A 25,860-nucleotide genomic window follows, 5' to 3' on the forward strand; every position below is an offset into this window, starting at 1 on the left:
AAATATAAGTTTAGTCCAGGATCAGGAGTTACCTTGCCCCTCTGTAAAGAAATGATATATTAATTGACTATTGACAAATAGCTGTTGCTGTGTATGAAACATCTTTGTAAAAAAAGTATTTTATCAAACCTGAATGACTGGTATATTTTACATATGCTTGAATTTCCTGTAATTTCCAGTGGGAATGATTAAACGTTTTATGCTGAGAGTGTCGGATCGTCTGAGAGCCTCTACAAATACAGACATGCCTGGAAAGAATGCAGTTTTCACCTTTTATTAAATTCAGTTATAAGAAAAAAATGTAAATGCCTCGACATAACTGAACATTCAGGGGAGGAAATCAGATATTTTTGGTTGCAAGATCTGAAAATTCATAGAAAATATTTCTTAACCAAGAATTGTCATTAGTTTCATTCAGAAGACATTCAGATCATTTGTTATCAATTCTCTTGTATTTTAATGCTTAAAAGTTCTGAATTTATAACTTTCATGCTAAATTTTTGTACTTCTCTGTGATTCCAAATACATGAAAGCACTTAACTCGTGGAATGGTGTGTTTCGGAACAATGGACATGCTTTATTTCAGAACTTTTCACAATTTATTTAAACATCTCACATATACAAAATAGGTACAATAAACTTTGTGGTTCATTTTGAGAGAGAGAGGCCTCTAAAACCCATTCAAATGGACGAAATGTGCTGTCACTATGAACACTGGGGGGGATGATGGAAATTAAATGCCTGAAAAAAGGGATCCAGACAACACTCAAAACAAAAAACAACCAAAATAAAAAAAATGAAAAACCAGACAAACATCAGGTTTAGGAATTTTCCACCTGCTTAAAAATGGGATTATATCAGGGGGACCTGTGCAACACCCCGTAAAGACAATACAAAATAATACAGTAAAAGTGGTTTCCCCACAGCTGTATGTGTAGCACCATAAATCTCTGCTTCAAGTGTTTGAGCACCTTTGACACTGGACAGAACTTGAAGCCTTAGTACCGGGTGACATCTAGGATGTGGATCAGGTTTGGTAATATTATTTCTTTATACAGGCATGAGGTAGTTTAAACCTTTTGGAAATTGTGGTTTTAAACCTCCTCTTGGAAGATATACAAAGACCACAAAGTGATGCATACTTTCATTGTTTTTATTACACTTCTTTCATTTTTTTACAAATTGATGGCATGTCCCAAACCATGGTGTCTCCCAGCGTCTCTTTGGGCAGCTGTATTAATTTGCATTGTGCAATGCTCCGTTCAGTCCATTGGTCCTCTCCGATAGAGCCCAGCTTAAGCAAGTGGATGTGCAGAGGAAATCAGCATTCAGTATAAAAAACAACACAGAGAAGTAGGGCAGATTTTTTTTCAAATTTCTTTTGTTCTTTCTCTCTTTTTTTAATTTATCATGAGTCTATTTATTTGAAACAGACTGGGCCAATGTCCAAACCAAACTCTTGATCAGCGCCACCAATGTCCAAAGGTGCAATGTCGAGGATGGGCAGGCGAGATGGTTTATTCGTTCTGTATTCAATGACTGTCTTGCTCCACTGGCCTGTGTGTCTCTGCAGAGATGAGAGAGAGGTAAAACAGGCATTAGTAAAGCAAATCTAATCCTAAGTACCCCCCCCCCCAATTAATCACATAGATGAGAAATGTCATGTAACTTTATATAAATTTCAAAAAATATTTTTCACAGCAACATAAGCATCTATATTGTTCAAATATATAAAATTATTATTTAAGGATGAAGAGTTGAACAATGAACTTACAGTGCAGCCATCCTCCAGAACACTGAAGGTGAAGCGGCTGTTGCCCTCTGCCCTGAGCTCCACATCGTTGGAGCCCTGCAGCAGAACAGCCTTCTTCAGGTTGCCGTTCTCAGCGTCCATGTAGGCAATGCTGTTCTTGCAGTGGTAGGTGACGTTCTGGACAGCCTGGTTGGCCAGCAGACGCATGAAGGCCAGCTGTGTAGCCATGGACTGTGGGCTCAGGGTCTCATCATTGTAGCCGAACTGAAGAGGGTGAATGGAAAAGATAAAGATGCCATATAAAGTAAGTATAAGGGTATATATGCCTAACCAGATCATATACAGTCAAATGTAACGGGTTGGGCATGCCTGATCATTTTGATTTTCTAAGTGAATATAAAAACAAGTACTCTGTAATAAAGGATGTCTGCTTGTTTTAAGGATTTTTTTTTCCTGAAATGACATTTCCAACATGTCAAATTAACCACAAATAAAATGTATGAGTTAAATTGCTGACAGAATTCAAGTTTATGCTTGTTGAGTGAAGAAAACCTATTATATCTCTTATTTTCACTTAGAAAACCAACACAACTTGCAATATATCCAGAGGTTTCTAAAATTCTTCATTTAAGTGTATTGGTTCTTTCAGGCCTAGCTAGTGGAACTTACCTCAGTGCCACCATTGATGGTCTCGCCAAACCAGACATGCTTCTTCTCCTGAGAGCTTCTGTACCAGTTCTTGCGTGGAATGTTCTCTGGGTGAGCATAGATGCAGGTCTGGCCAGTGGTGAAGTCGCAGTAGGCCTTGATGGCATCCATAGTGCAGCCCTGGTTGGGATCAATCCAGTAGAATCCTGCAAGGGAGAACGTTTTCATGATGCACAGAAGCATTTTGTTTTAATAATCCTGATGCAAATGAATCAAGATGAGGTGAGAGATGCACATCATTGCGTTACATGACTTTTGGTACTTACCGCTGGTCCATTCTGGGTGGCTGAGCCTGATGTCACGGCATGTGCGGGCAGGGTTCTTCTTGGAGCCCTCGGGAGAGAGCAGGTTATCAATTTGAGTGCTCAGGGACTTGATGGTAGCGTCCACCTCATAGTCCTTAGCCCTAAGAGCAGCCTGATCAGCTCTGTACTCATCATAGCCACCAGAAATGTCGTATCCGCCACCAGCGGCACCAGGGGGTCCGGGCAGACCAGGAGATCCGGGAGGTCCCTGTACATGAAGTTAGTACACTAGTTACTCTGTGTTCTAATCAGTTCTCAATGATTTATATATATCTCTTTGTGTGTACACCATTTTGTTCTTGCATGTGAAAAAGTTTTATACTTACAGCAGGTCCAACATGTCCAGGGGGTCCACGGTGTCCAGCAGGTCCAATAGAACCATGAGAACCAGATCTACCATCCTTGCCTGGTGGGCCGTTGGGACCAGCGGGGCCCTAAGAGTGGATTATAAAATAGTTAATTATACTACCCTGGGTTTTTGCCTTAAAAAAAATATATGTATATATATATGGTCAACATAACAAAGATGCATCACTTACTCTGGGACCAGCAGGACCAGCAATACCAGAAGGACCAGTGTCACCAGGTTGACCCTGTCAAAATATAATAATTTAATATTTATTCATATAGCAATTTTCATATTAACACAGGAATGTAAATAAAGCACGGGACACACAAAACACTTATAATACATATATTACAAGTGAAAATTTGTTAAAATACTCATATGATGGCCTAATCCAATATGTTTTATTCTGGAAGTCTTCTGGAGAGGTTTTCCAGAGATTATGAACTATATAAAATAAGGATCTAATCGTAAGCCTGTGTCGGCTCTGAGAAATTGTCAGAATAGTCTATAATGCTACTATACGTTAGCATGATTAGCGAGTATAGTTTAAAAAACATGCAGAAAGGACTGCTCTGCCTGACATCCTGATACCTCATAGCCAACTAAAACCTCAGTCTATAATTAGAATTGAGCCACTTACGTTGGGTCCAGGCATACCCTGCAGACCAGGGTGTCCACGCAGTCCCTTCATGCCTCTGTCTCCTTTGTCTCCAGCAACACCCTTCTCACCACGGGGTCCAGCAGGGCCCTGAAGAAATCATGAAAAATGCTGATCAGTGAGGGGACCAAATATTGTGGCAATATTATTAAACGTGCTTTTCACAAAGTATACATCCACAAAACAGAACTTGTGACATTATCACTTACAGGTGCACCTCTTGCGCCAGCAGGGCCAACGGGTCCAGAAGATCCAGAAGGTCCCTGAAGGACAGAAGGAATAATGACATCACTGATCTAAAGTCATAGAATCTGTTTCATATTTACACTGTACTCAAATTGTTGAGCTTTGGTAACAAATGTTTGAAGTAATGTGGACTTTGCACTCTTGGGACACTTACAGCCTCACCACGGTTTCCAGGTCTGCCAACAGCACCACTGGGACCAACGGGGCCGGGGGCACCAGCAATTCCGAGAGGGCCAGGGGATCCAGGCTCACCACGATCACCCTGTCATAATAATTTGAAGAACTTTTTATCTTTGACTGCTAGTAAAAAGTAGCTATACAGAATGTAAAGCTTTTATATTAATATTAAATAATAATCCCAGATCTGAGCCAAATAAAAATGTGACTTTTACCTTAACACCAGCCATACCAGGACGGCCAGGTGGGCCATCATTACCAGGGCTACCCTAAAAAAGAACAAAAATGACAAACAATGATCAATGCATTGTCCTATACAGATCTATAGAAAAGTTACCTTTCACATTTCTGACTCATTTACACTGATTTTCAGTATAATTTACATTTGAGTGATCCATTACATAATTCTGTAATGTTATAGTCTGTGACTTATTCATTTAACAGATACATTAATACAGTGTATTTATATTAAAATAAAGAGTTTGCCAAAGATGTTACTGTATGAATGATTAACTAACTAAGATATACAGGCTAGGGAATATCCTAAAATTACCTCTATTTACCCTTAATATGATGCTGTTCAGAATACTCATTTTAAAAGCATAGCAATATTTTTATTATCTGTAATTGTTCTGGAGTGTGGGATTTTTAGGGCTCTCATCTGCAAAGCATATTATTTAGCATATGTAATTAGAGTGAGCATTATCCAACACTTCATTTATGGAAATCTACACACTACTGTAATATTTCTTACTAGATTTTTACTAGATTAACTATATTTTGTTTTTAAATAGATGTCAATCATTTGTTTATATGTGTAACTTTTTTGCTGGCTCTCAGGTTAGGAACCACTGCAGAGCATTATTCAAGTTCTTAAACAGTCAGAAAAGACTTTTCAGTGTACCTCACGTCCAGCCTCTCCCTGAGGACCAGTCATACCAGGCAAGCCAATGTTACCAGCTGGACCACGGGGGCCAGGGGAACCAGCAGGGCCAAGTCTACCAGGCTCTCCCTGAAAAACACATCACATCATACGTTACTTAATCGTTAATATGTTTTATAATTTCTTGTCCTCAAAATGAGAAATAGGCTTGTTTAACATAACATAAATCACAAATTAAATTGATCAGAATGCTGCCAGAAGATAATTTGGACACTTACAACAGCACCAGCAACACCAGGAAGACCACGTTCACCTCTAGATCCAGGAAGACCGTTAATTCCATGAGCTCCAAGCTGACCCTGAGGACCAGGAGGTCCAGGTGGTCCCTGAGGTTAAGACGAGAAACAGTTTGCCTTAATAGTCTGTTTCCATTTGCCAAGAGAATGCAAAATGGGATTCTCAAGGTTTAAGATATATTTAGAATATTATGGGAAAGTTTTAGCAACCTACCATTGGACCAGACTCTCCAGGAGGTCCCTTCTCACCAGACAGACCAGGAGGTCCAATCAGGCCATTCTCTCCCTGAGGTCCAGGAGGTCCAACATCACCACGAAGACCACGAGGACCATCCTTTCCGGCAGCACCAGTGGGACCAGGAGGTCCAACAATACCCTGTAGTTTGGGAAAATGCAAGGTTTGTCTTAAGCCCAGAAAGAATGAATGGCCATTATAAATGAAGCCATTTCTTTAAAGTATTGTTTAAAACTATGGATACTGCATATCTTACATATTCCAGTGCAAAAACATTTTTGTAAGGCATTTGATGATATTAGAACTGGAATACTCACAGCAGGACCAGCAGGTCCAACTCTACCAGCAGCACCAGGGAAACCAGTCAAACCCTGGGATAGAGAGAATAAAGTAAAATAATGTTACATATTAACCAATGAGCCTGAGAAACAAGAACATAGAATATATATGGACAGCTTTCTAAAAAATACTGAAAGAGCTTACAGCGGGTCCGCTGTCACCACGAGCTCCAGGGGGACCAACAGGGCCAGAAGGACCCTAATGAAATAAAAGACAACACAACAAGTTGCAGACAGAGATGTTCAGCATACTGACAATAGTAAAGCTATCACTTTTAAAATTAAAAATAAAGCTACTTAATATCAATGAGAGATATTAAAAATTAGAAGCTGCAATTCTGACAGCAACAATACAATAATGATGTTATTTATATGAATTACTTCCTTCATATATAACTACCATTTTTTTATAATTGAAATAAGAAGAAAATGTAAAAATAGTTGCATTCTTTTTAAGCCAAATTGAAAAATGTTGTGTAAATAATACTGTAATAATTAGTTCTAGTTATCTTATGCCCTATAAAGTGTTGATTTGTATTTAGATAGTTACCATACTTAGTTACCAACTTACCATAGGACCAGCATTACCAGCAGGACCGGCAGGGCCAGAAGGTCCAGCATCACCCTTAGGTCCTCCAGGACCCTTCTCACCTCTTGCTCCAGCCTGACCTTCAGCACCCTGAAAGAAACAACAGAATAATATCAGTCGTCATAATACTCAAAAACAAGAGAGAGAAATTCTCCATGCAGATGAACACATTCATATGTACTTACAGGTGGTCCAGCAAATCCAGGAGGTCCAGCAGGGCCACCCTCACCACGCTCTCCCTGAAATAATATAATTAAAATTACAATTGTAATAGTAATATGATTATTAATATTATTCATAATGTGTTACAGTTTATAGATTACATGTGAGTGATTAACAATCTATATGCAATAGACAAAGGTATTTTGCATCTTGCAGTGAAGGAATAAATCTTACAGGAGCACCACGAGCACCAGCAGGGCCAGGAGGACCGAAGGAACCAGTCTCACCCTGGAAGAAAAAAGGAAGCCTTTTTTAATGGTACATGAAGAAAAGGGCTTTAAAAAGAGATAAAATGTGGAAAAGCAAAGCATTGTCAGTCCTTTGTCATATAAAAATCAAAACATGGGAACATCAGAAACCTTAAATTAAATTTTGGTATATATTTTGCTGTAATGTCCAAGGATCTTTTCAAGACATAAGATGAGCTAGGCATAAAAAACACTATAACATTTACACAGTACATTTCAGGAAGACTGTGCATTTCTGAGTAATTCATCTGTTCACATTTGACTTGTGACTGCATAAAATTATTTATTATATATACATATATTATATATGTTGATACCGCGACCCTGAAATGGAGAAGCGGAAAAGAAAATGTATGTATGTATGTATATATGTTGATAGCTACAGGCTCCTGTTTTTTTGTCCCGAACTGGACATCTTTAACAGACGCAGTATAAGTGTTTCTACAGGTCTGGATCAGAATGTGGTACAACTGATTCAGGATCCAAGAGATAAATATTGTAAATTTATATATATTAGTGTAAAAAAAGGCAGCTGTATTCCCCTCTGGTTTCATACTCCAGCCCTCTGCATAGTAGCTCCGTAGTTCAGCTGGGCCTTTCCAGCAGAGGGCGACGGTAAGTTTATACATATTAGGTATCCACGGGGTCAGTTCACTGAATTCTTAGAGTTCATAGAATAGAATGCATCCAAAATGGGCCAAAAGCCTCAAATAATCATACTTAAATTAATGACATGATCTTTATTATCCACATAGGAAACAATTGCAATTTCTTATATGCAATTTGGGCAAAACTGTCAAAATTCTCAGCATTCATATATATATATATAAAAGAGTTGAGAATATTCTTTACCTTATCACCATTGGCACCAGAGGGTCCAGGAGGTCCACTGGGTCCAGGAGCACCCTGGTAAACAACAACAAACATTCATCTTGAGAAAGGGCTAAAGAAGCTGACATTTTAATATAAACAGTGAAAAATGGTGAGATATTTCTAAACAAGCCTGAGTTGATACTTACACGGGCACCGTCTCTTCCTGCATTGCCCTCCAAGCCTCTGTATCCAGCCTCACCCTGTTAGTAAAATAGCAAAATATGTTTTAATCTGAGGAGCACCTTTATACAGATACCAAAATAGCTCAGAAAATCATTTTACTTCCATATAAAATTCCACATAACCTGCCAGTGTAAGGTCTGATAAAGCCTCTGTACATATTCATTCTCTACATATTTTTTTCTGGAAATATTAATATACTACAGCTAGGAATAGACTAGTGCTAGAGTATCAGAACTTAATTCAATGTAAAATGCAAGGTGGATGGATGGCTCTCTTTGTAACTGACCTTTTCACCCTTAGCTCCAGGAGTACCAGCACCTCCACGCTCACCAGGCATGCCAGCGGCTCCCTGGTGTCCAGCAGCACCAGGAGCTCCAGCAGCACCAGGCTCTCCCTAAGAATAAACAGTAAATAGATTTTTGCGACAATCAAGGGTGATCAAGAGCAACAGTATCTTACTTGGTTTCTACATTGAAAACTGCAGCATGTAAATAAAAAAATAACATTAACATAAAAAAGAAGAGTTTACATGTAATGCACTTAGGATGATTACCACAAAAATTGATTAGCACATTAAACTGCCTACCTTGCTTCCATCAGGGCCAGGAGTACCAGCAGGTCCACGAGCACCAATAGGTCCCTGGGCTCCAACAGCTCCAGCAGGTCCAGGGTTACCACGTTCACCCTACATGAAAAAAAAACAAGAAGATAGTCAGAAAGTGGCCTTTTAACCTGGCATTTGTTTAGATTAAAACTATATGTGTATGAAGTGTCAGAAAATTGTATGTTACCTTCACTCCAGCGGGTCCAGCAACACCATGGTCTCCAGGGATACCCTATAAGAAAATTGTGTGTATTGGTTATAATTTTGTAATCGCCTGGCCTGCACTGCTTTAAACATACATAACGTGTAGTGCTAAATAAGGCTATAGGACTATGTTACACAATGTTTTCAAAGAAAATTCTAATCATTTTGATACACAGTCTGTCACTTTGTGCATCTGGGTAGGGCTTTCACATTTTTGTGTGTGGAGAAATTATTTTTTGGTTCAGTGTTGTCCAAAGAAGTACTCACTCTGTCTCCGTGTTTTCCAGCTTCACCAACAGGTCCAGCAGGTCCTGGAAGACCCTGTTAGAATGAAAAGAGATCACTGGCTCAATGATTTTTCAGGAAAATATGTATTTGTTAATTTCTATTATGCAGAGTCTGGGAGATAGTAAATTCTGTGTCAGCTCTAAAGCACAAAATATTGCCATACAGGATTTCATCTCAAGCACACTGCCATGTCTCCCTTTTTAACAAATCTTTCATCTGTCAGGAATTTGAAAAATGTCATTGTTTCCCTAGTTCAAATATGATGGTAGAATATTTGGGATGCTTGATTGTCCATATAGGGGACAGCAAATTCACAATCACTGTCTCAGCGTTCCAGGGTTCTGGGGTTGTGTGTTTGGTGTGTTCTCCATGTGTCTGTGTGGGTTTCCTCTGGGTGCCCCTGTTTCCTCCCACAGTCCTAAAACACATACTGGTTTTGGCTAAGCAAGTCTTCATAAGTGTTATAGAGTGTATGTATGAATGTTTGATGCCCTTTTGATGGACCAGTGCCTTGTTGGGGGTGTGTTTCTGCCTTGTGCCTAGTGATTCTGGGTCGGCTGTGGCCCTGAGCTAGAAGTTGTTACAGTAAATGAATGGATAAAAAAATGTACCATGATGTGGAAGCAAAGCTTTTTGCTTCCTTTGTGCTACAGTGTTTTCTATCAGTGTATATCACAAGGCCTGTATTTTTGAATGCACAGAGCTTTAAGGCCTAATGGGTAGAAGAGCAGGTTTGGGACTGAAAGGTTGCTGGTTTGATTCCCACAACTGTCAGGAAAAGACTGAAGGCAGTGGAAGTGAAGGAACAGCACTTTCCTCCTCCCTCAAAACATGCTGTGTGTGTGTGTGTGTGTGTGTGTGTTCAGTCCCATGAATGAGTTAAACGCAAAATACAGATTTCATATTATGTTTTTCAATGACCAATAACTGCACATTCCATATTCATTTCAGCTGGTTTCTGAGTGAGCATATACACACGCATATTCACTATGGTTTTATTGCTGATTTGTTTTTAATAAAATAAAAAACAAACTAATACCTGAAGGCTAAAATCTAATTTTTTAAGCATTTGTTTTTTTGGCAAAGAGGCATGCTTCGTTGCATCATGCTGTTATCTTAGAAATAAAGCAGGGTCAGAATTTAGAAATCACATTAAATTTCAAATCAGAATGGCTAATATTGACTCGTGGCTCATGTAAAATTTGCCTAGACATATCATAACTGCACTAATAAATAAGATATTGTTAAACACTAGATAATTATATCTTGAATCTAATTTACCTAGTCTTATTTTTAAAGTGATATTTACTTGTAAAATATTTAAATCATTCAGTAGGCTAAAAATGTGCTTAATCTGAGTATGCAAGGAAACTAAATAAGACACTGACCTGGAAACCAGGAGCACCAGAGGGTCCTTGCTCTCCCTTCTCACCAGTGGCACCCTGCAGAGGAAAGAAAAATGGGCATTAAAAATAGTATCTATCAGAAAATTGTTTTAGGAATTTTTTATACAACTGATAATGTTGGTCTACATACAGCAAGGCCAGTGGGACCAGCAGGGCCGTTGTTTCCATCAGGACCTGGGGGACCCTGTAGAAGCAGAAATGTTGATTAAGTTGGTTGACAACTACATTTAAAACAAAGTCAGTATCAAATAAGGTGTAATCACAAATTCTCAAATGCTTACTCTCAGTCCAGCAGGACCAGCGGGTCCTTTCTCTCCGGGTTTGCCAGGCTCGCCCTAAGATAGACACAGGTACTTGATGAATTCTCACTTAAACTTTGTGTAACACTGTTGTTTTTATATAATGTTTTCATGTTGACACTACAGTTTCTGCATCTTTGTCAATAAAGATTTGTAAGGCTGATAGGTGCAACATTGATTTTACTTACAGAGGGTCCTTTAGGGCCAGGGAATCCAATGTTACCAGGCTGGCCTCTGGGTCCAGTTGGGCCAGGGGGGCCAGTGCGACCATCTTGACCAGAAGCACCCTGCAGATATGAGATATATATATAGAAGTTATAAGAAAAGCATTTTTATTTATCTGTGAGGATCATAGTTCTTTATGATTTGAATAATAAATATATGCAATATACATAATTTGCTTTGAATTGACTGATTTAATTTTTTACTGATGCGTAAAATTGTCATTTTTTTTTGGGCTACCCTATGGTTATCTGTAAACATGTTTGGTTTAATGGCAGACACTTACAGCAGGTCCCTCCTTTCCTGGAGGTCCAGCGCTGCCTGGGCTGCCAGGGAGACCCTAGGATGAGAAAGAGAAGATAAAAATTGTTTTTCATTGTCAAACCATATATATACACGCTAGGAAAAGGAATACAAAGTAGAGGTGATTATCCTGATAAATATACTTACTCTGGCTCCAGTCAGACCAGGCTCACCAGCACGGCCAGCATCACCAGGGGGTCCACGGGGTCCAGGATTACCAGTGGAACCTCTTGCGCCTGGCATGCCCTGAGAAGTAAAAATCAGAGGTTAGTTTTGGCATTTCAGTTTATGATATCTGTCCATTGTGTTCTTTACATAAATACAACACAATGTTCCTTTGTGACAATGCAGTATTATAAATGCAGTATTATACTTGGATATCTTTACTATTTGTAATTTATATATTTTCAATATATAATAATTATAAATATTATAATAAAATATATTAATATATTTTCAGGGCAATGTAATATTAAGGGTCATGGTCAGGAGCTGTTAATGGTGGCACATGGTGAGTTTATATATGCAGAATTGAACCCTAGTCCTCTATGTAGATGATGTATTCCTCACTATGTTATACTGACTGTGTTATACTTTGCTAAAATGTTTGTCACTTCCTGTTTTTAACAGGTGGCTACCTGGCTTTTTATTAACAGATATTTAGGAATATTTAACTATAAACTTACCATTGGGCCAGATCTACCAGCAAGGCCAGGAAGACCACGGGTTCCAGCAGCACCCTGTATAGGAACAGAGGTGAATGAATCTGTCCGTTAGAGAATTTAATACAACTTTAGAATGAAAGAGGTTTTTACAAGTGTTCTCATGTATGTTAATGCAATCCCTCTAAATATGAAAGCACCATCAGGGATGATATTTATTTATTATTTTTTAAACACCTGGATATATGTTCTTTTATTTGAGAACACCTTTTACAGTTCAGGTTATTAACATGTAGAGGTTATTAGTTTTATGTGTATGTTGAACACATCTGTTTTATATTATTAAAAATTATGACATTTGAACAGAGACGGCAAAATCCTGAAAGATTGTGTTTGTAGTACAAGATCGACTGCTCTGTTATTAAATGTCTAAAAATAAAACTCACTCTGGGTCCACGGAGACCAGCGGGTCCGGTAGCTCCTTGCTCACCAGTTGTGCCTCTCTTGCCCTCCTCACCAGCAGGGCCAGGAGGACCCTGAGGACCAGAGCTACCCTGCAGAAGACAGGAGCACAGAGGTGAGGGAAGAAGGACCAGTGGAGAAAGGCCTGTGCTTTAACATGTGCAGGAACATGAAGCACACATACTTATTTGTGTCTCTACTTATACTTACAGGCTCACCCTTGGGACCAGAATCTCCCTTTATTCCCATGGGTCCGGGGTCACCCTATATATCAAAGAAATTGAAAGAAGGAAACAAAATTATACTTAGAGCTTATGAACTTTACACAGAACTGCAGTTACAGAGCACATACAGTAATTTTAACAGATTTTAGCTGTTTTTTTATTTATTTTTACATACAGAACAAAATTGATGGTCATGCTAGAAAACAGAACTCACAGCAAGGCCTCTGGGGCCAGAAGGTCCAGATGGTCCCTGGGGGCCAGGGCCTCCTCTAGGGCCAGGGAAACCAGGAGCACCAGCAACTCCAGCGGGGCCCTACAAGAGATATCAGGGAGGTATTTAGGACACCAGAATGAATAAAACAAAACATTGCTAGAGCTAATTTCATAGCCTATAGGTCTCAGAATGTCATAAGAAGATCTGATTCCTCCATGATGTAGTAGGTAAAATAGAGAATGTTTAGTGGCTACAAGTTAGATCTAAATCTTAGACAGTGGTATTACACATGCACCAAATGGCCACTGGCCAGTGATTTTAAACATATTTGTAATTGTATGTGCATTAATTTATTGACCAATTAGTCACACATATAAAATAACAATTAAAGTAGGACAGAACAGTTAGTTTCTGTCACATTAGACAAGCTTACACGCATCTTGATACTTTAGCATTTCAGAACTACAGAGGAGGTGGCTAAGTTAGAAATAAAAATAAAAGAGTGCCTACTCTTATGTATGGCCAGAATGAAGTGGCAATGAATACTTACAGCAGCTCCCTTAGCACCATTGATTCCATTGGCACCAGGATTACCCTATGGATGAGCAAATAGAATGTCATCAATTCACTGCTCTAAAAACAGACAGCTTTAATCAAATGTGGGATAATGAATACAATCAGATACACTTACAGAAGGACCAACAGGGCCAACAGCACCATTGGGTCCAGGCTCTCCTCTCTGTCCCTGAGGTCCAGATGGGCCAGTGGGGCCAGCAGGTCCAACCTCTCCCTGTAAAGACATGGAGTGTCACTAGATTTGATATATTTTGGCAATCGTGTTGCCACAACTTTTGTAGCCAGTATTGTAACCGTGAAACAATAATGTACACATTTGGAGCAGGTAAATTTAAAGCATTATTTGTTTTTTTTTCAGAGTACACAGCCCATGTAACTTCAAAATATATTTTTTCCTTAATTTATATTCACATATGATCATTAATGTCCACAATAGCAATATCAAATATTTTTTTGTGATAAGACAATAAATACCAATGATATGGCATATGGCACACACCTTTAAGAACATTCAAATTTGAATTACTAGCAAACTGAAAGATCAAACGTCTCAATTAACACATTTCTTTAACATTCAGAAAAAAAATACACTTACTTTAGGTCCAGGGGCACCAGGGAAACCTGGAGGGCCAGCAGCTCCCAGAGGGCCCTATTCAAAAAGATCAGAGTCACAACCACATAAGTCCGGATCCAAAGGCTCTGTTCAAGAAAAAAGAAGTTTCAAATAAGTGTTCATTACTCACAGCAGGGCCAGCAGGACCAGTGTTACCATCAGCACCACGAGCACCAGCTGGGCCAGCAGGACCAGCACGACCTCTCTCACCAGGAAGACCACGAGAACCCTACACACATGCAAACATCATCAGAACAATTAGGATTTCAGTCTAAAGTCATGATGGGGCTTGAATATTTCATATAGTTCATGTATATATATCCATATTCATAGGAGCACACATTATAAGGAAAGTATTTTTGTTAGAATGGCATGCTGTGAAAACTGATGTGTAACATACTCTTTGTCCGGGGGTTCCATTAGAACCATGAGCACCATTCTCGCCCTAAAAGAGAAAAGAAGAAATAGCAGAGTTCAGATCTCATGTAGTCAAATAAATACAGTGTAGATGTGTAGAAATTTTACTTGCTTTGAGATAATAAACACTATATCTCTGAGATATTAATTGTTTTACAGTGGTAAAACACCCCCTCTATTTAGTTATTCTGAACTCATCATTGTATTTGCTGCTTAAATGTAGTTTAAAAGATTGTGCATGATACTGAAGATACTGTCCATCCTGAGTTATATTACCTTAGCGCCAGCTGCACCAGGCTCTCCTTTACGTCCATCAAGACCATTGTAGCCCTGTGATAGAGAAATCATTTAATCAATACAGAGAATACTCTCATAGGTTAGGCCTACTTTATGTAGCGTCCCTTTTGGTCAAACTTTCACTTTCACTTTCTGCATTTAGTTCATTTTTAACATATATACTAAGCAAAGCATATCTTCCTAAAAGAGGCTCCAATCATCTTATCAAGCTGCAGTAAAAGAATTCCATATGTAACACAATATTTCTTCTAGATCAGCTACTCACTCTGTGTCCCTTCATGCCAGGAAGTCCAGGTGTTCCAGGGAAACCACGGGCACCCTGAAAAGGGGGAAAGAAAAGACCATAGCATGATTTCAAATTCAGTTCTCCTTTTATCATTTCTCTCATTGAAAATGAGCTTTCTTCTACTACAAGAAAAGCTTTTGAAGCCTGATATCACATGTTTCAATCTGCTCACATTTATATAGTGTATTGTAATCCACATTTTAACATAGTATTATCATATATGCTATAATATAGTATAGAACAACTACTGTGTGATTTAGTCATTTTACACCTTTATTCTGAGAACATAAAAGCTCATCCTTTCTTCACAATTGTAATGTGATTAATAATGTCTTCCTAGAGATTTGAATAGAATAAAAAATTATTAACACCTATTGAGTTACCTGAGCTCCAGCAGGTCCTCTGTCTCCAGGCTTGCCAGGTCTGCCGTTGTTACCCTGCATGGAAATGACAGAAGATTATTCAAACTGATTTATTTATTATTTGAAAGAGTAAAGAGCAGCACATGATTTGGAGAAAAATGCAGTGTTCAGACAAAATAAAAATACATTTTACTTACATCTTCACCAGCCTTGCCAGGAGGTCCAGGGGGTCCACGAGGACCAACTGCACCCTACAAGAAAGCAAGAACAAATGTTAAAAGTGGTGTCAGTCCTATGTATGTTTTTGGTCTATAAAAATGATAAGTAAGCTGAAGGTATTCTTACAGCCTGTCCAGGCTCTCCAGGCTCGCCAGCATGTCCTTGGGCTCCTTGAGGTCCCTACACATCAAGCAAACATAGCACAGCCATCAAATATTTTGAAAAATAATCTGCATTTATAGCATTATTTAAAAATTGGGGATAAATGACATGTAATATTAGCATTAGATTTTAATCAGCTGCATTAACATGATAAGCACCTGATAGGACCAATAAATTGATTTGACAAAAAATTAAAATGGATCACTACTGATGTGTTTTTTTACTCAGCAGAAACAGGGCACTTTAAGAATAATTTAACACTGGTGAATTTGCTATGTATACATGACAACTATTAGACATTGGCATCAGACAAAAACACCCATATCTGTGCATTCAATTTAAAACATATCTTAAAAAGACACTTACAGGGGCACCAGGTGGTCCAGCAGGGCCTCTAGGTCCCATCAAACCCTGTATAAAATATACAGATAAAAACTCAATTTGCATTCATTTTAATCCACTTTTTTACTCATGTGTAATACATGCATAGTCTATATTTGGGTCTTTCTGGAGGGTAACTGAAGCAGTTTATGATTTTCATGTTCTGTTGTTTAATTGCTAGTAACACTACAGTCACTCACAATAGGTCCAGGGCCAGGGTCGGGTCCTTTGGCGTCATACTGAGCAGCAAAGTTCTATTCAAAAGAAAAACAAATTATTCTCTCATTAGTCTAAATTGTAAAAGTAAACAAGTGAAAACATTTTAGAGAGCATCACTGCAGAAGATGCCATCATATGTATTTCTGTTTCCCATTTAACATTTATGGTATTTGGCTAGCTCCCATTTAATCATGTTACAAAAATAGTGGAATGCATTTTTGAGGGCTTTGCCCTAGGAGTTTTATATAACATGGGTTGATTGCTTAGGCACTGAATTGATCCCCTATTTGTCAATCATCAGTGTGTTCATGATTTAAATAAACCGTGCAAAAGCTTTGCAAAATTAAGAATGCTACACACACTTATATATAAAAATAGTTATAAGTTATAAAAATAACTTATAATAATAATAAACACTAAGCTTACATAGCTATACAGAAACCTAGTACCAAAGGTTAAAGGTCATTGGGTCACTGGGTCATGGTGAGGTCATGTGATGTGAATAAAAAGTTATTAAAGGTCAGTGGTTTACTGACAGTGAAACAGTTCACTAAACCTTTAATTAGAGAGCAAACTGTCAAAATGTAGTGTGTAAACTTACTCCACCAAGACCAGGGGGGCCAGGGGGGCCAGGAGGCCCAGGAAGTCCAGGTTTGCCGGGTTTGCCATCTGGTCCTTTAGGACCCTAAATGAAAAAGGAGTTTAAATCTTATAAATAAAATACAGACTTCAAAAAGCATCATCAAATCTAAGCCTTCTAACTCAGTTCACCATTGAACTCTATGTTCAAATTGCATTATGTTGTTATTTGAAATCCCAACATTCTTCTAAATCTAGAACTAGCTTATTTCCATAAAGAAAAAAATAGTCCTACACTGAATAGGATAGTCATAAAAGCATCACTAATGGGCAAAATAAAATTGTATTTGTTGCATTCTTGTTTATTCTTGCTTATGGTACATATTGTGCATTTTCTGTATAATACACAACATTCCTGGGCCCACTACAAAGGAGTGTCTTCTGGGGGTTACTAGGAGAAAGTATTTGACCTTGACTCAGCTTGTAATAATCAATAAAATCTAGAGAAGTTATTTGAACATAATGAGGATTCATATATCTATTGTGCTTACCCTGTCACCTCGAGGTCCCTTTTCTCCTCTGGGGCCCTATTGTCAAAGAAATTATAATCACAAACTGGGAAAAATGTACTTTATATAAGCTAACATAGTGTTTACAATCATGCCTAACTTGCATGCATCAGCTGATTTTCAGTTTATGTACCATCTATTACTATATCTTAACAGCTTTTTACCAAAACAAGCTTTAATGCGTTTATGCCAGGATACATAAAATCTGTTTACAAACATGTGTTCAAGCCGTTCAGGTTCAGTTCTGTGGACCAGTGATACATCAGTCTGTAAAGCATGAACTCTCTGCAGTCTCATGTTCACACGTCACACTAGAACCACCACCATGAACATAAGAAATGATGCTCACCTTTCGATAAGCCTAGACAGAAAGGAAGATAAATAAATACAAGATTTATTTATTCCATCTTTCCTGTTTCTTATGTCAGTCAGTGTGCAGCTTGATATCAGTAGCATTCACTTTATTTTGCTTTCTTTGTGTCATCTACAGGGGTGCAGATTATTGGTGAATTACACAAGCCAGTTTACGTGCTCATAGCCACTTTACATGCTCTTATATTGTGTACAATTAAACAGCACTGGGTGAGTCACATGATCAGACGTCACAGGCAGGTTAAATATCATGTGACTAACCCAAGAATGATGCTTAATGAAATTTACAGGACTCATTCAGATTCAGAGACTTGACTAAGATTAAATACATTTCTGCTGTTTAAACAACACCAACTTCTCCCCTAGAGGCCAATAGATGATATTCAGGTGAGCAATCCCTCTCAATCTTAAACGTAAAATTTCTGTCAGTGTTGCGTGATGTACCCACAACACTCTGCTGGAAGCACTGCTGTGTAAGAGTATCAGACTACCTTAAAGAAATTCCTGTGCCATGTTGATTCTGTTCAGAGGCCTCCCCTTTAGAGGGCCATCTAAAAAGGTTCATTGTACCCAGGCTGTTTGCCCAGCAGAAGTGGGTGGTTTCTGGTTTCACTGACATTCACTTTAGCCAATAGAACCTCAGCACTCTCCCTGACAGAAAAAAGGAGTAAATCCAGCACTGCAGAAAAGCTTTAATAATATGAAATGCGGTGGTGCGATTGAGATTGTGCAGATTGGCAAGGATCTTTTCACCAAGTATCATCCAATTTGGAACCAGACAAGGAGGTAAGAATTTCTATAGCATAACTAAAGAATAGTTCCATGCAAGTGTACTAACCGCTGTATGATGAAATATGGGTGGAGATGAAACATGGACAGAGAGAGAGCGAGAGAGAGAGAGAGAGCGAGAGAGAGAGAGAGAGAGAGAGAGAGAGAGAGAGAAATGACCAGTTAGAAATATTCAACTCAAAATTGCTTAAAGTTTGTAATACTCTTCTTATTAAAAGGAAAGAATATAGTACATATATTTAAGCAATACTCTATAAAACGTATAAATATTCAAATGATATTCTGCTATACACAAAACATCTCACTAGAAGTCACATTTCACATAATTTATTTTCTAAATCCTACTGTTCAACTGTTAAGCAACAGTCCTATAAAGCTCTATAATGAATCAGTATTTGGAATTCAAGTTCATGTGCTGTTATTGGGAGTGGATGCTAGGCCTTGTTGTTGATGAATGTGTTTAGAGCCGAATCAGAACTGAATATGTGTGGTTCTAAATTATAAAGACAAAGTCAATGTTTTTATTTTTCTGAGAAATGCTGCATAAGTAAAGCTTCATGTGTAGACCTTATGTGTAGGTTTCTGAAAGCCTCTAAATGCACATAAAAATGACAATACACAAATAAGCATTAGAATATAGTTATGCTAAACTTAGATATATATCCAAATATGTACCCTATTGAGAGGATTATGGAAAATATGACTATTGCTTTAATATTATCACAACAGTTATAATATTGTTACTAAAAGGTACATTCATTATATTTTTATTAATATTAAATATGCAAACGTGCATTATTAAGTATGAATTAGCATTAATAAGCATTGATAATATTAATCATCTCACAACTGTTACACTGTTCTATATTGGAAATGCTTACAAATGTATATTAAATCTGTATGCCTATTTCTCATCCTCGTGACAATCAAGAAGCCTCTTTAAAGTTTGTGCTCCTGGTCTGTTTGGGTCTTTTAGGCCTTCCGGTCAGTCTACGTGGAAGTGGTACCCTAAAGTGACCTCAGTGATGTGTGCCCGCCCTGGAAAGGGTTAATGGTCTGTCACTCACTGCCATGTGAGTAATCTACCACAAGGTGGCGCTTTAGTAATTTTTGGGTACGCTTCTTTTTTTTCAAGCTGTCTGCGCAGGTTTCAGTTCTGCCAAAGTACAACTCTGCACCAGCTCCAAGGGCGGATTGAGCAGACTCAAACTTTACAGCCTGCATCAGTTTGAAATAAATGCCGGATTTTGCATGAGAGGAGTTCCACTCCAAAAACTCTGGAAATCCATTTTTAACAGTTTTCAGTAGAAGGAGTTTCTGAAAAAAAAAACATCTAAGGTCTAATAGAAAACTTTATTTATGTTAATTATGATAAATAGTCATAGTTTTCCTCTGATAACGCTGGTATTAATCGTTAAATATTACGGAATATTTTAATAACGTGTAGTTTAATAGAGCCACGTCTGTGTGTCATTAATTCGTTTGGGATCAAGCCCGTTTATATGCTGCGGGTGCTCAAAAGGGAGGAGGAGGTATGTCCCTACTGTAGTAAATGGGACTCGTTTTTATCTTCTATATAATTTTAAAAGCTTATTGGATACTATTCTTAATTTCAAAGACAGGTTGTCCTTCTTGTTGTAATTTTGGCCACTGAAATAAAGGCGAGTTTTGGGCAAAACATGCCAGGTCCTATTTTTTTTCCAGCAGGCAGCAGGGGGCGCCTTTTTCTGCGCCTGTGATAAAGATGATGCCAGAGCCAGGGACAAAAGATGGGGCTGCAACGCCCAAACTTAGCCCTAACAATTTGAGCGGAGTTAAATAGTTTTAGCACATTAAATTTTTAACTCGAAGCGAGTTTCTCTGCTTCCTTTCAGTGTAGGCCCTCTTTAAACGAGGAGACTTTTCTGCGAGGGATGAAAATATGTCCACAGTCGAAGAATCCTTTAAAAGCGTAAAGAATCCTCTGAACTTTTTAAAGTGGAAAAGTCATATGGCAAAAGTCCCTTAGACGGGCTTTTAGCTGTCCTTCAGCTCATCTCCTGTCAGAGTGGGCAACAACCAAAAAGCAAACAAGCGCAGCAGGAAAAAAAAAAGTCCTCAGCGTCCTTGGTAAGACAGCAAAACAAAAACAGAACATATATGATAAACTTACATTGGCATGTTGCTAGGTATGAAGTCACTGCAAGCAGCAACAGAATCCGGGTATCCACAAAGCTGAGCATGTCTAGGCCGACATGCAGACTCCTTGTGCCGCAGTGCCTGGTTTAGATACCTCAAACAGGCATACAGTTGTGGTGACACGTAACTCCAAACTGAGCAGAAACCTGCTGCCGTGATGCTAGAATAATAAAGTCCTATCGGCCCTATTTATACGGCAGGAGGTTCCCTTGACTGCGTGTCAAAAGTCAGCCTCTGGACCAATCAGAGCGCAGAAACTCTATCTGACTCGCAGGCTGCTCATGTGCTCTCTCTCTCTGCCGACTCCCTCACACATTTGGCAGCTTCTCCGGCCGTGATGACGAATGCAGCGTTTTAATGAGATCCATTCTTTTGAGGACGTGGACATTGTCGAGCTTTTAAAGCTCTACAGTTGTCTCCCAGCCCCTGCACACTGGTACTGCTCTGGCTTTGGGAAGTGCACGGCTGGACGGTGAGCTCCGCCGAGCGCAATTACGCATTTTACGCAGGAGAAAGAACCAGCAGAGACGGGACCCTCCTGTGTTCCGTGTGGGGTCTCCCCCACCGGAGATAGGGGGTTTTCAGCAGTGTCTGCTCCAGTGCACTGGAGGATTTCAGGATGTACCTTAGGATGGACAGACTTCACCCCTTTTCTCAGTCCATGTTTTACATTCGCACATTTGCCGGAGCTTAATTTTAGCTCTTTATCAGTCTGTAGTTCACTCACTCGTACACCCTGGTTTAAAGTGATTCTACAGACCATAAGTTTTACCTCAACACTTCACAAACGTTTTCAAATGTTTGAACAATCCTGGTCAGATGAGTTCCAGTTGAGTTTTTTGTGCGAATACAAGAAATCACATGCACATCAGGGAACAACATATATATAAGGCACATATATACTATGTACATTTCAGCAATAAATGAAAAATAAATGAAAATGGTCTCCTACTATCAGCAAAACGTTTAACTATGGGTTCCAAATCTTTCACATTTAACTGAAGGTGTTCACCACTGGGGATATAGCAGCAAACATTTCACTCCTTCTCGTTGCCTAAAAGGAAAGAAGAACAAGCAGATAGTTCACACCACAAGTTATGAGATGTGTCCCAGCCTTTAATAGTATTCTTCTTGTTAATCTGACACCCCAAATGTCCTTAGACATCTAAGCAGTATAAGTGTGGTATGCAAATTAAGGTTAATCAAACTTTTGGGAGTTGGGTTTAAGGACTAAAGGCAGGTAAAATAGATGCCGTTTTAGATCTTACGCTCAGCAGCAGAGCTTCTGGCAGATCACAGGACCAGACATGTCCTCCGCATTCACACTCCACTACTTGGGCCTCTGCAGAATGTGCAGTTCACAACAAGCATTATAGAGTTACTGTGGAATAGATTTGTTATACTCTGTGCAGTGATTTAAAACCTACACTGTAAACATTTCTTTCCTATTTGCAAAAAAATCCTTTACCAAATTAAAAAACTGCAAGTTTACATCTGTAAGCATGCGCCACTGCAATATATTTAATAAGAAATATAAATTTGTTTTGTATGCCTTTGTGCATGCCAATGTACTTAGTGAACATAGTTCCTTTGTGAATCTAAATAGAGCACCATATATTCTTTTTGCTTTTTGTATGGCAGTATGTTTGTATGTTTCTGGCAGTATGAAATGTACTACATCCCATATATATATGTATTGTAAATATTCAAACAAGACTCCCAACATGTTACTTCCAATATATTAACTGTACAGGAACCACAAAAACTTTCTTAACATGTCATTGAATTTAATGAGATTTTTTCCAACAAGTCAATAATCAAAGTAAAATATATATTGTCTAAAACATGTATCCACATGTTTTAAATGATATTTGTTTTGTATACAATTTAAACAGTGCTGCTGATTTTTATTTTTTAATTTATTTATATTTTTTGAGTGGACAAACAGATATTACTTTAATTACTGTAAAGGACAATAACCGACTTGCTAGTTACAAAGTGAGGTGGTGTCTGCTTTTAACCATAATGTGCTTTTATGAAGTGCAGAGGGCTGTTTTAGCCCACCAGCTGTTTCATTGGTTAATTGGATGGGATGGGACTGTTCATGGACTAGGTGTGCTTAACTAGCTTTTTAACACAGCATGAGCTTGGGAACACACGCAAACTACTTCAACACAGTAGAGTGCTGATAATCTTAAGTGTTGTCATAATTTTCTCTTCCCCAGGGTCATTTTTCCCTGTTAATTAAACAGCAATTAAATATGAGGTATTATCGTGCAAGCATGTGTCCATTTTTAGGTAGAAATTCTTTTTTTTTGTTTGTTTATCTTATAGAATCTTTGCTAGTGCTATAGAAGCTAACCCAAGAAAAACAAGCTTCCTCAAAATGGCGTCTACCCTGTTCTTTTTCCATTGTGCTTCTACGTAGTTTGCCAGAAAAATATTAGTCACTGCTGGAATATCCAGACAACTCGCCTGAAGTCAAAGCAGGGAAAGCATTAAAGGGGAGGAGCATGTAAGAGGAAATGTGTTTCAAAGATGGCCAAGCAGCTCAGCTCTGCAGCATGTTCTACAAAACACTCGCTGCTACAACACTGCACTGAAACATCAACTTCTCACAGATGCATTTGCAATAAAGCTAATAAAGCTCTGTGTTTGGACACGTTACTTACAAAATCTATCACAATACAAACATTTAAACTGTAATCTATGCTTAATGTCACACCATATATGAACACTATTAAACATGAACAGGCAAATCTATATAAATACAATCTTACAGTGAGACATGAAGAGGCATAACATCTAAACTAGAATTCAAAAGGCATTCTCAGAGGCACCAAAGCTGAAATCACCATATTTAATACCTTGATCCCAAAACAAAGATGGGCCAAAACACTAATTTAAAAGAGTAACGCCTTGCAGCAGCAGGGAGGCTTCAGAGACAGCCATGTTAGATTTCTTCTGTCCCAAAACTCTAAACGCTAAATTTAATGTGTGACAAAATGCTTAAGCATTTTAAGAAGATTCCACTGTAAGACATATCTAATGGTGCATGTTCTGTCTTGATATTTATCTTACAATTAATAAATGAGTTGGGCTGCTGAGTGGTAGAAGTAACGAAGACCAGTGTGAATATTTGATTGTAAAGACATCCTGAGTTCACATCCCAGTAATGCAACAGATATGTGTTATCAGGTTCTATAAGGGCACAATGCTTTTCCTAGGTATAATCTCTCCCTCTCTCTCTCTCCTCTCTCTCTCTCTCTCTCTCTCTCTCTCTCTCTCTCTCTCTCTCTCTCTCTCTCTCTCTCTCTCTCTCTCTCTCGCTCGCTCTCTCTGCCTCTCTCTCTCTCTCTCTCTCTCTCTCTCTCTCTCTTGCTCTCTCTGCCTCTCTCTCTCTCTCTCTCTCTCTCTCTCTCTCTCTCTCTCTCAAGTAATGGCAGAACTGGGTAAATTGTCTTGAAAATATGCACATTGACAGGTCATAAAAAGCCAGGGGAAATGTGAGTGGAAACCTCTACAGTCGTAGAGCTGTATCTCTTTTTCAAAGTGGAACTGGCAGTTAAACTTGCCAAAGTAGATTCAGTACTTTCTGTTGGAAACAGTGGGAAGTTGATGACTTTGTGACAAAAGATGCATGCAAAATCTGAAATTTGCAGTAATATTGATGGATATCTTCAAATACATTATATGTAAAAATATGTAGAAATTAAGCAAAACATCACTACATTGAATCCTTCAGTGTGCTGTAATGTTTAATCTCTGCAAAAAGACTTCCATTTCACATGTAGGTTCTGAAAGAGGAGTGATGATACTAAGGATCCATCTCTATCAGCTTTTGTCAGCCATTTTGCATAGCTTTCTTTCTTCTCTTTCTAAAGCCTCTAGACTGCGCATGGCTTTGCTAAAGCTGCATGTTGTGGTGTTCCAGATGTGCTGGGCTCTGGTTGGTGGGGAATAGCCTCATGATGGCCTCGATTTTAGTGTCTCAGATTTCTTCACGCCCACAGGGTTAGTGTGCGAGGGACAGGCAGTTCATGTCAGAGTTTACGTAGACTACACCTGCCAACCAGCTGCTACATGATCACAGCTCAAACCTCATACCAGTGTGAAGTTCTCAACAAGCTCCTAATGCAGCCACAGACAAGCATCATCACTTATGTGACCAACAGGGAGGCAATCCTTTCTTTAAAAGGATCTATTAAACTGATTTTTGAATAGGAGTTTTTCTAGACATTGTTTTCCGAATCATAAGAATTACTTAAATAAATATATATCACGAAAATATAACTACACCTAAATGTAGTTAAATTCAACAAACAATAGTTTATAGTTAGTGGTATTTTATTTGACAGTTAATCAAACAGTATAATGTTTCTTTGACTTGCCAAACATTATTTGTCATCAACAGAAATGCCATAGTTAGTTTGGCGTATTGTGCATAAACTTATTTCATGAAGACACATTAAAATATAGGGATATACTATTTGTGGAGAAATATCTTGAATATAATTTGTGTATTTGCTCTCTGTTATGGAACCTATTGTATTTTGTTTTTCAGCATAAATTATGTCTTAAAATGCAGGTGTTTTGCTGAATTTCTTAGGGCAGACGTAATGTATGATTAAATTTGTATTAAATATGAATACTCCTTGCATATTTGCATATTAAAACATGCATTTAAACTTTAAGATGATGAAAACACATGGCACCTCTGTGACTTTCATTTGGAAACTGTGTTAATCAGCACAGTTGTTGGGAGAGCTGGGACACTAGAAGGCCTCTGAACAGGGAAAAGGGGATAGCTGTTTTTTGCAGACCTCCCAGGCTGGTAGAATTGGTGCTTATCCTGAGGCAAGTGGCCTGGGCTTCTGTCTGCTCTGGGGA

General features: G+C 38.5%; 1 protein-coding gene across 1 annotated transcript; it reads right to left on the minus strand.

The window, feature by feature from the left end:
* Window positions 1-272: 272 nt before the first annotated feature.
* col1a2 (collagen, type I, alpha 2) lies at window positions 273-21,141 on the minus strand. Its single transcript, XM_066674060.1, has 50 exons — window positions 20,945-21,141; window positions 18,842-18,843; window positions 17,614-17,649; window positions 17,085-17,168; window positions 16,465-16,518; window positions 16,250-16,294; window positions 15,848-15,901; window positions 15,700-15,753; window positions 15,524-15,577; window positions 15,120-15,173; window positions 14,834-14,887; window positions 14,541-14,585; window positions 14,271-14,369; window positions 14,123-14,176; window positions 13,643-13,741; window positions 13,502-13,546; window positions 12,952-13,050; window positions 12,724-12,777; window positions 12,498-12,605; window positions 12,076-12,129; window positions 11,537-11,635; window positions 11,373-11,426; window positions 11,053-11,151; window positions 10,847-10,900; window positions 10,696-10,749; window positions 10,548-10,601; window positions 9,139-9,192; window positions 8,855-8,899; window positions 8,650-8,748; window positions 8,350-8,457; window positions 8,027-8,080; window positions 7,860-7,913; window positions 6,934-6,987; window positions 6,723-6,776; window positions 6,520-6,627; window positions 6,094-6,147; window positions 5,928-5,981; window positions 5,590-5,751; window positions 5,358-5,465; window positions 5,101-5,208; window positions 4,412-4,465; window positions 4,174-4,281; window positions 3,983-4,036; window positions 3,756-3,863; window positions 3,306-3,359; window positions 3,093-3,200; window positions 2,728-2,974; window positions 2,423-2,607; window positions 1,775-2,017; window positions 273-1,567 (listed from the first exon to the last, which is right to left on the minus strand). Exons 1-50 carry the CDS (start codon window positions 21,012-21,014, stop codon window positions 1,421-1,423), a joined length of 4,056 nt encoding a protein of 1,351 aa, XP_066530157.1. The 5' UTR covers window positions 21,015-21,141; the 3' UTR covers window positions 273-1,420.
* Window positions 21,142-25,860: the final 4,719 nt, after the last annotated feature.

This window comes from Hoplias malabaricus, chromosome 6 (assembly GCF_029633855.1).
Source record: "Hoplias malabaricus isolate fHopMal1 chromosome 6, fHopMal1.hap1, whole genome shotgun sequence".
In the NCBI taxonomy this organism is placed as follows: domain Eukaryota; kingdom Metazoa; phylum Chordata; class Actinopteri; order Characiformes; family Erythrinidae; genus Hoplias; species Hoplias malabaricus.